The following is an 11,316-nucleotide window of genomic DNA, read 5'->3' on the forward strand; positions in this document are numbered from 1 at the left end:
CAAAAAAGTGTTACATTTCAACCATAGATTCATCATTACATATACTAAGCTTAAATTAAAGTAATAAAACATTATATAACTTGTTAATTTTTCATTTATTTTCTTGGCTGTCAACAAGTTACATAAATGACACATGTTTAAACAACTGAAAAATTTGTTTTTAAAAGAACAAGAGCCAGGTTATTAAGACAAATATGTTATAAGAATACAAAATAAACTGGACAATACCTGTTTCTGACTGAATAGATCCCACACCTTCAATGTTCCATCAAGGGAAGATGTAAATAAAAGATTTTCTGTACAGCATATAGCTGTCACAGATTTTGTGTGCATCTGTAAAAATACAAAGGAGATAACATAGGCTATATACAGTCAAAGCATAAAACACATAACATTTGATAAGGATAGGTCAACTGGCTCTTGGAGATAAGGTTGTAGTCATGATGTATAGAAGTTAAAAACTTTTTTTTTCATTTGTACCGGTGATGTTAAAACAAAAGGCAGTTTTCTCTAAAAAACTAATTTTTAATACAATTTCTATTGTTTTCCATGGAAACAAAACATCAGTTATCTCTAAAGAAGAAACCACGTACAAAAAATGTATAGAAAAAAGCATCTAAAGAGTCAGTTACCTCCCAAAGACCAATCTGTACAAAAGTATAATTACTTTTCAAATAATATTCAACACAGCAGTTGCTGCCCTACATTTGTAATAATTTTGTTTCAACGACGTAACAAACACTATTTCTTTTTCACGTTTACATGTCTCTTAATGATGTTGAAACAGATCGTTATCTGCATGCGAGTCTAATTAGAAACAAAAAATTTGATGTTTGTTTATACAACAATCTAGATAATTAAACAGCTCTTCTATAGTCAAAATACCAGTTGATTCCTTAATGTCAAACTAAACATACTATGTAAAAAAAAACAACAAGCTTCTGTGATTTCAAGCTTTATCTACAGTTTCTTCTTCTTCTCCATAACAATCCCGACCAGTTTGGGGTCAGCCAGTAATTTTATAAACCAAGCATTTTTAAACCTGGATGGTTAGCCCAGACAGCAACCATGTAGGATGAGCGTGTTCAGTGATGGACATTAAAACTTGTAACCCTCACATTGCAAGTCGAACACCCTAACTACCATGTTCAGTGATGGGGATTAAAACTTGCAACTCTCACATTACAAGTCGAGCACCCTAACTACCATGTTCAGTGTTGGGGATTAAAACTTGCAACCCTCACATTGCAAGTCGAGCACCCTAACTACCATGTTCAGTGATGGGGATTAAAACTTGTAACCCTCACATTGCAAGTCGAGCACCCTAACTACCAAGTTCAGTGATGGGGATTAAAACTTGCAACCCTCACACTGCAAGTCGAGCACCCTAACTACTATGTTCAGTGATGTGGAATAAAATTTGCAACCCTCACATTACAAGTCGAGCACCCTAACTACCAGGCCATGCTGGGTGCAGGCCTTACCTACAGTGTATTGTGGAAGATTTAATACACTTAGTTTGAAACACAAGATATTAGTTTGTACTTGGAATGGCAGTGGTTGCTTCACATTTCTTAGATGTCAGCTGTACTGTAAAACATCAGACTATATTCAGTGAAGAATAGTTGTCTTAACAGTTAAGTGGCCATTACATGCTCAAAGGTGAAACACGTGTAAAACGTTTCATCTTATTTTATATGTATGAACAGCAAGTATTATTAGTTAACAACATTACCTGTTTTATGAGATTTTACAAATCAAGCTTCTTCTTTAATACAACTAGCTGATAATGACAGGAGAAAGAACTGCTAATTATCTGAGTCAAAGATGTATGAAATAAAGGTTCGATCAATACAGCATATTCAAATAAAAATCATTATGAGTATAAAATCAAAAAATAAACTTATATTTTGATAAAAACTATAACTTACTCTAACAACTGTAGTAGTACCTTCCCTGATTACTGTGACAAAGCCTTGCACATCTCCAACAAACACAGCTCCATCAGCAGTGGTGAGGAGTGCTGTTGGCCATACACCTTTAGTAACTTGGCCTTCTGTTGAAGTTATCTGCGACACCACTTTGCACAAAGGCTATCAGAATATTTGATTTTAAATTAAGGTGATAGAGAAATAATACAAAATCAAGTGGAAACAAAGTAATAGATATTTGCTTCAATGTGTAATTACAATTGTGTAAAATACACATTTCTGAAGGTAATTATATACATACAAAATTTGGTCCAAAAGCATCACTGTAGTTACAGAGTAAATCTCCAAATAGCCTTCTCACACAGAACTAATATGATATAAGAAGAACTCCATGTTTCCATATTAAAAGTAATGATACATACAAAACAAAACTAACTTTAACTTTTTTTTTTCTCTAACCGAATTAAAAGTTTTAAAATAAGTGTGACTAAAAACATATACTGGCTTAAACTTCTGAATTACTGTAGAGATTTCTTTTAAAAATTACTTTATAAAACTGATTCCTATCAACACAGTAATTACATATCACTCTAGATTCACTTTCACACTACTGAGACAACATATTTAATGTGATCAATGTCTGGATAGTTTTATTTTTCTCTGACTGATTGTATATCTTTTAAAATGTGATTTGAAAACCTATACTGGTTAGAATTCTGAATAATTGCTTTCTACAAAAATCTCGCAGTTCCAATTTTGAGTACTGTAGGCTTAGGTTAATAAATATAAAGAAAAGGTGCATTAGTTTACTAAGGTTTTCTTAAATCTGACTGGAAACATAATTAACACACACACACATATATATATATATATTTATGAATTAACCAAAAAATATTTAGTTTCATCTATATTTATCATCATGGTCATTATGCTATATCATTCACACACAAAAGAACCATACTGATCCAAAGAATATTGAAATTAGACAGCACTCAAGTTTGATCTTCAGTCTGTAATAGTTATATTTCAAGGGGTGTTCTATACATGTGCAGGGTACTGCTTCTTTTTTTACCATGGGTTGTTTTCTTAAAATACAAGTAAGAAAGAATTTTGACTTTTATCAAGTTGCCATGACGACAGAATAGAAGGCTCAAACTCACTGATAAATTATGGTCATATGAGGTCAATGAATAGTTGTAGATACCCGTACTTTTGATATTTTGTGTTTCCAGCCTGAACAGCAACTTGCATGACACGTGTCAAATAAGCAGGTCACAGACCTTCCAAGGTTCAGGAATAGCCATCCCTAATTAAAACTGCTAACCAGTTGCCAGCACCTGCCACCTACAGGACTACTTTTAACCAAATAATAGGATTGACTATCATGGCTACAAAACCTCTACAGCTGAATCTACAGAATAAGTTTAATGGCATATCATGGCTCAAACCTTAGTCCTTGCAACCCGCAGCCCAGCATGCTAACTACGAGGTTTTGCCAGCCAAAAACATGGATCTAACAACTGTGTAAAACTTTTAAGCATCTTATAATACTGACAGCTTTCTTATTACTGCATTAAAACAAGTATAATAAGTAGTGGTCAACCTTCAGCTCAGTTTGACCTTATCACCTGTTGGACACTAGATCAAATCTGCGAGGCAAACATGTTGAGCTACCACACTACTCAAAGCATATTTTACTAGTTAATTTCTATAGTAAGCCTTCTGTGAAAAGAACAAATGCCAAAACATAATTTTTTCTAGAATATAACATTCAGTTTCATTTCTTTTTACCTGAGGATTATTGTAGATGTCATCACAGGATAATATGTCACCTTTTTCATCAGCAATGAACATACCTAGAGTGTCTCCTGGTATTAAACCTAAAGCAGTGAGCCTGAAAAATAAGATCATACACACACATCACCACGTTTCTACACAGCTCAGGCAAACTCACTTACTGATTGTTTTAGAATGTTTCTGTCCATTCAAAAGTATAGGTATTTACTATGAAATTATCAATGTTTTGTTTTTCACTTAATTTTCCTTCTTTTTGTATAGATTTTATTAGGGACAGTCTACAATTCCCCCCCATTTATTACCTCATATTGTTGAGTAGGGACCTGGGAGTAACATCACTGAGTTTTAATACTTGCCCTGATACCCAGATTTTGATAGAGTCACTAGATCTGATGTCATTTACTAGATAAGTCAATTAGCTTGTCATTTTTTATCAGACCGTTGGGCTGAATATGTCTTTTGCAATAGGTTAATCCACTTAGGTTTAACCTCGCAGTCATTGAGACACCCCACACAGCCATTACATTTATTCCTCATATGCAAATAGTATAAACAGGTCACTTAAGTGTAGGGCAGCTTAAGTAATCCTGATTAGTTTTACTTTTCATAAACTTTGTGCATTCAAATACAAAACACACAACAAAAGAGATGTTTTGTAAACAACGAACAAGTTTTTCCTCTAGTGTTAAGTTCTTCTAGGACACGACGTTAGGTAAGCCTCATTAGGTTTAGAATATCGTAGCAGTGGCAAAATATTCTGGTGATTCAAATCTTTATTTATTGAATATTATGTCTACATTTATAGTATCCAAACAATGTAAAAAATAAAAGAACCTATAATTTATTAAAAAGAAAGTGTAACTGATACTTGAAACTGTCGGTATTTGGTGAAATTCCATAATTACAAAATTGAAGGAAAAAACCAACAAAACCTGATGATGCTTTTACTGGTGAAACCATGGTCATTAATAAACGAAATATTTGTGAAACATACATTTGTTTTTGTTTTTACTCAATTCTGTGAATAAAAAAGTATATTCATTAAACCTAAATTAAGTTTGATTAAGATTATTGTTAGCCAAATTACCATTACTTAGCTAGACCTGATGTCATTTTGAAATGTTAGAACTTAGGTCAATGATAAATCTTTGTTAGTTTATGCAGAAATATTTATGATTACTGTAATCACTATAGTATAAAAAAATATACTGATAAGCATCAATCAAGTTGAAACTGATTTTGTATATATATAAAACCTAACTTTCTTATCAACAATAAAAAAATTCAATTTTAAGATGAAAGAAAGTATTTCTAATGTTTTTGTTTTTTGAAAAAAAAGTCTCAATTTCAAAACATATGAAATAATAGAACTAAATATAATTATATGATTTTTTTTTAAAAGCTAAAATTATTCAGTAAGTTTATCCATAGTTTCATACAATTCGGTTAGGCATTTACACTGTGTGACGGGGAGAAAAAATTATACAGTATATTAGTGATACCCCCAGGCAGGAAAGGGTTAACTCATATAAGCTGCAAAATTATGAAACAACAGCATTAACATCAAGCATAAGTTTAATGAATATACTTCAATCCAAACGAGAATTGAAAGATCTGCAGTTATAAGAACACTTCCTCTAACAGTGGAGTTGAATGTTGCTTAATAATGTCAACCCCATAATGAGTTCACACTGTGCAACAAAACTTCATTTATTTCAGTAGCAAGAAATATCAGTTATGTTCTTACGTATACTGCTGATCACAATAATAAATGAAATAAAAAGCACAATAATGTTAAAAAAATTCATCATTGTAATTTTTAACAAGATGTTAATTTGTACATATTTTGATGGAGTATTTTCACAGTAATATGCTAACAGTCTTAAACATAAAAAGAACTAATAAAAAACCTGAAGACATACCATTTGTCCATTAAATGGATGGTTCTCAGGCTTCTACAAGTTTTGTCTGTTAGATAGAGATAACCTTGTCGGGTGCCTATAGCAACACAATCTATCCTTGATGCATAATTCATGGTGATACCTTCATCCACTAACTTGTGCTGATTCTGAATTCTACAGCAAAATCAACATTAATTTAATCTTAAAGTACAACATAGTTAGAGAAAAAAAAAAGTTTAATTCAGCAACTGTATTAGTAATTTTTATTTTCAAACTTGTTCATTGTTTTCATGATGATAAATATATTCTCTTAAAGTTTGACTTGTAACAATTTTTCAAGTTACATGATAACTCTGATAGATAGTTTAGGTAGGGTATTCATATTGAGTTGATTGTGACGTGGGTGGTAAATACCTATCAGAGAAACACTTGTAGAAATAATTGGTGACTAAACAATCTACTTATGCAGCTCAAATATAGAGGACAACATTTTAAAAGTCTTTTGCCTTTTGTCATCAGATCAGTTTGTATTTATTTATTTATTTCTGGCAGGTATTTTGATTTCATATTAATTATTTCCGGAGAAATAATTAATAATCAGGGGTGCTCAAAGATTAAGCAATCCTCCTTCACCCCACTCGTGGACTAGAAGTATGGGCTTAAATTGAAGAACAAGAGATTAATACAAACAAGCTGTGTAAACTTAAAAAGAAAAAAAAGGGTAATTAAAAATGTAAACGGCCGATATAGGACAGATGGTCCATCAGGGCGGCGGGGATCTATAAATCCTATGCTAATAATTTTGATGTGGGGGGAAACGGGTGTACCCGAGAAAACCCACTTTCACTGGTAACGACCAATACATTACCAGTGCCCTGTTAGCGAGAAGAAGTAAGTTGGAAGGGCAAAGTGAAGTCTGGTGCTGGGGGTGGATTATTGATTAAATGATTTACGGATTCTTCTGATGTTTGCCAGGGTTTTACTGGGGTGTAGGTTCAAGTTCTGGTGTGGTATTGACGGCATGAAGTCTTCTGTGTCACTGGTAGGTGAGCGGAGAGCATGGAAAGGTTCGTTGGGTAGGTCATGGTCGGGGGACGTGTCGATTACGAGAGCGTTGGGTGAGTTTGGTGACGGGGATGCAGAAAGTGAGACTGGGCTGAGGGGCGGGTTGTTGGTTTGTTGCCATGCGTCACTGGTTACTGGTAGGACTGGTGGCTGGGTCTGGGTACCTTTCTTTCGTCTAGTAGTTATAGTTTGGGTCGACTTGTCTTGTGTTTCAGGAGTGGGTGAAGTTTGAGTAGCTTGGTCAAGCGTGATAGGATGGGTGGTAGAGTACTGGTTGGCAGCAGTTTTCTTTTGGGTGTTGTGAAACGTGGGCTTGGGGGGGGGGTGAACTGATAAAGGTAGGGGCGGGTGAGGCTTCTGGTATGGTTTCTCTTCTTTGAAGTGGTAGAATTGTCGAGAGCAGCTGTGGGTGAGGATGAAGTCTGTAGTTATTTTGGAAGTAGTGATAACTTTCATGAAGTGGGAGGGTGAACCTGTTTTCTTTGATGTAATTCGATGTACTGCATGGATCTTTGAATTAGTTGTGGTTTCAAGGGCTTGGTGTATTTCTTCTGGTGTGAATGATAATTGAACATTCCTTAGAAAAGCAATGTGGAGACTGGCACTGCTTTTGGGGGATTAGCATGTAACGGGAGGGTTTGAAGACCACATCTTCACATCTCCTGCCATTTTCATATCATGGCCTTTGAGCTTTTCTAATCTTATTGTCCAATATTCTATGAATTATTCTTTACTAACTACTCTGATAAGTTTCTTATTCCTTCATTATTATGTAAAACGTTTTTAGTCTTCATAGTCTGATATAAATCCAGTTAGATGTTGAAACTTATGGATTAATTCTATGAGTGGTCTAGAGTTTTGAAAAATACCAGTTCACTTTAACAGCTTACATAATTTTGAGTTTTATGCACAGCATACAAAGTATGTAACTTAGGGATTTTGAATATAATTTCATGTGCAGAGACAAAAAAAAAACAACTTCTTTATTTCTTGACTACTTAAAAGACAATAGTTTAGAAATAATAAAAAAAACTTTTACTACTAGCAAACTATCCAAAAACTTACTTTAAAGAGAACAATGAATTAGGCTTGTTTGGGGTAGGAAATTCCACTTTAATAGAGATCAAAAATGATTCCTTTCCTTCCATGGTGTGCTGGCTGACAGTACACAGTACTTGCTTCCCTTCTGGGTGTACAAAAACTGCTGTTGTTATGCTTCCTTTTGTCCACTAACATGAGAACATTATCATTTAGAAATACGCACCTGAGCAATAATTAGTAAACTGGCATCACTCAAATACATAAAGTAGTAACCAAAATTTTTTTAGATTTTTAACAATTTACAACACACTGCAGTATTTTTGAACTATAAGGCTTTTTAAAAAAACATATTAAATAACTATTCCAGAAACATACCATGTTTACTATAGATACATGTAAGATCAATTTCATTGCAAACTTTACCACAACCTTTTTTTTGTGAGAAAGAAAACAAATAAAACAGAATTTTCATTTTTGATATCATATTGAATGTTGTACAATACATTATTAACACTTTTCACTCCAGAAATAATTGCGAATAGTGAACTATTGACTTCCTTAATAATTGTTAACATTAACTAAATTTCAGAACAATTTCAAGATCACGAGGTTAAAAATTCATTTCACATTGATTTTTGGTGCAAACTACTTAAGTGTTTAATTGTATGAGATGGTACAGTAAATAGATAACAACACATGTTCCTGCTGAAATAAAACGCTCAAATTTATTTGTACAAACGTAGTTAGTTCTGAAAAACAATAAATATTTTAATGTTTAATGTATATACTGGTGCATGTATAAATAACTGAAACAATTTTACATAAATGCATGAATTGAAAAAAAAAAAAAGCTCGAGCATTTCGAAGAATTGATTTTTCTCCTCCTGAAGAATAGTCAAATATTTGAAAAAGTTTTGGATCGATTTTGAAATTCACTGCACCTTTCATAAGTGATCTTGTGTGTGATAACTCTTCTATTAAAATTACATAAATCCAGGTCAGCTTTACCACACAGGGTTGCCCAAAAGTAATAGGACTCTATGACATACATAGAAAAAATATATTTTCCTGACAGCAATCCCTATTCATGCTATAAGTACAAACATAAATAAATGAAAAGGAATAGGTCAGTTCAAATACATCTATTTCATCATGGGAATTCCTTTTGACACCATTCCTGTACTGACAGAAAAAACACATAACAAGCGAGTACTATCACACTTGGACAACTTCATATATTACATATACATGTCACAAGAAACCAAAAAATATAACAGGATGTAAGAAAGGGTTAGTTAACGTTTAAGAAAATTAGGAGATATTATATGATGATCCGCACTTGAGTAATCTTGTGGATCTTCTTTCATTTTATGAGATTTTACGGGTCCGTTCTTTTATTTTTATATTCAATGTATTGTAATTATTTTTTTGAATAAACTGAATTTGAAATGAACTTACCTCTTCATGCCCACAGTAACTGATGACAAATAAGCTATTGTTTCTAGTCAGCTCCCATATTACCAGTTTTCCCAACTCATCTCCACTGAGAATGTGACCCCCATTGTCTGAAATCCTCACCACTTTCACTTGGCCCTTGTGGTGTTTAGAATTATCATCTGTTAAAATCTTTAAGTTCCAAAACTTCACAGTTCGATCTTGAGAAGTTGAGACTAACTGTTCATTGGCTATCATAGCACATCCCAGTACCGGCTCACTATGTCCATACAAGGTGCTCTTTGCTATCCTCTTATAATATGAAAGGAAATAAAACAATTTATCACCTAATTCCTCAATATGTATTTGACAGTTCAAAATTTATTAATTACTTTATATTTGTGTAATTCCTCAATATGTATCAGACAGTTCAAAATTTATTAAGTACTTTATATTTGTGTAATTCCTCAATATGTATTACAGTTCGAAATTTATTAATTACTCTATAACTGTGTAATTCCTCAATATGTACCAGACAGTTCAAAATTTATTAATTACTTTATATTTGTGTAATTCCTCAATATGTATTAGACAGTTCAAATTTTATTTAATTACTTTATATCTGTGTAATTCCTCAATATGTATTAGACAGTTCAAAATTTATTAATTACTTTATATCTGTGTAATTCCTCAATATGTATTAGACAGTTTGAAATTTATTAATTACTTTATAACTGTGTAATTCACAATAAGTATTGAAATTTTAAAGGATGAACTCCAAATTTTCTAGATACTTTTTTTTCCCATGAAAAGAAAGAAATTAGTTTTTAACTACAAAATAATGAAAAGTCAAAGACACATGCAGTTTCCAATAAATTATAAATATTAAAGAAGCAATAAAATAGCATGAGAAATGATAAGAAACATGTACAGAAAGATTTAAACTTGTTTGCAGTTGTAATACAATTTTCTAATCACAATAATTGACCAATGAAGTAAAAATAACCTCCAATTATCATGCTCTACAGAGTCTTATGTGCAACAAAATAGTGGATACTAAATAAGTAAGGATAAAAAATACCACCTATCAAGTCTCAGCACATTTAACTTATTATATCACACCGGATATGCATGATGTCTATATTTTCCATACAGGTTTTTAATATAAATCAGCTTGTTAAATATCATTTGTGAATAGATTTGTAATGTAAGTCATCAAAATATATGTAATGTGTCTATGGGTTCATATAAATATACATCAACACATTACATATCATGCGTGTATAGATTTGTAACATAGGCGGTTGAGTACATTATATCAAAATGACTTGGGAGCTACTTCATGTCATTAAAGTCCATGTTGCCATATTTGGTCATAATCTATCTGATGACCATGCACCTTGACAATGGCTCAGAAGTGTAGTTGCTATTGTAAAAGGCTCTGTTATAAGAATGTCATGCCAACAGTACACCATTGCTCCCTGAAAGTTTCCTGTAAGATTCAGTGTACAAGGACGATGGTTTCCTAGCATCTGTTTCAACAGTCTGATTGCACATAAATCCACAAGCACTGCATACAGTGACTTGATTGGCAAGTTTTCATACAGAATAACATGAATGCCTGTTTTATTCTTTAGCTGCTTAAGGTATATAACAATTAAGTGGGAGTTATGACTGGAAACATTATCTTGGTGAACTCATACCCTGTTGTCCTTCCTGATGAAGATACTTTTTGATTATGTTCCATAATGTTGCCTGGGGCACATGGAAAGTTTTTGCCACTAATCTTTGTGTTCCTGGATTCTCACCTGTTACAAGACACCACACTTCACTTGCCATGCTTAGGGAATGGTTTATGGCAGGTCTCTTTCTAGAAGAGACTGCATATTGTGTTATAGAAAATTCAATTAAAGTTTTTTTTTGGTGTAAGGACATGCACCATCTATGAATGTAATTAACATTAACTTACATCAACGATAATAAATGCTCAATAACAAGAGTAATGGGGGGTGGAGAGGGTTGTGAATCCCCATTAACAAGTTCCAAACTATCATCCCACAAAGTTTAGTTGAGATTGGCCTAGTGAAAAAGAAGTAGTTAGATAATGTACAGACAAACAGACAGACAGAAACAGATTTTTGTGATAT

General features: G+C 32.8%; 1 protein-coding gene across 1 annotated transcript in view; it reads right to left on the reverse strand.

Annotated features, from left to right (window-relative positions):
- The window catches only part of LOC106468913 (telomerase protein component 1-like), a 101,432-nt gene that overhangs the window by 2,669 nt on the left and 87,447 nt on the right, over nucleotides 1-11,316 (reverse strand). Inside the window, exons 46-51 of the mRNA XM_022397317.1 lie at nucleotides 9,194-9,481; nucleotides 7,760-7,923; nucleotides 5,651-5,803; nucleotides 3,723-3,825; nucleotides 1,932-2,093; nucleotides 229-333 (exon numbers count right to left, since the gene is read on the reverse strand). Coding sequence (XP_022253025.1) covers nucleotides 229-333; nucleotides 1,932-2,093; nucleotides 3,723-3,825; nucleotides 5,651-5,803; nucleotides 7,760-7,923; nucleotides 9,194-9,481 — 975 coding nt within the window. The remainder of the gene's footprint in view (nucleotides 1-228; nucleotides 334-1,931; nucleotides 2,094-3,722; nucleotides 3,826-5,650; nucleotides 5,804-7,759; nucleotides 7,924-9,193; nucleotides 9,482-11,316) is intronic.

The sequence above is a fragment of the Limulus polyphemus genome, unplaced genomic scaffold, assembly GCF_000517525.1.
Source record: "Limulus polyphemus unplaced genomic scaffold, Limulus_polyphemus-2.1.2 Scaffold3218, whole genome shotgun sequence".
NCBI classification, from domain to species: Eukaryota; Metazoa; Arthropoda; class Merostomata; order Xiphosura; family Limulidae; genus Limulus; species Limulus polyphemus.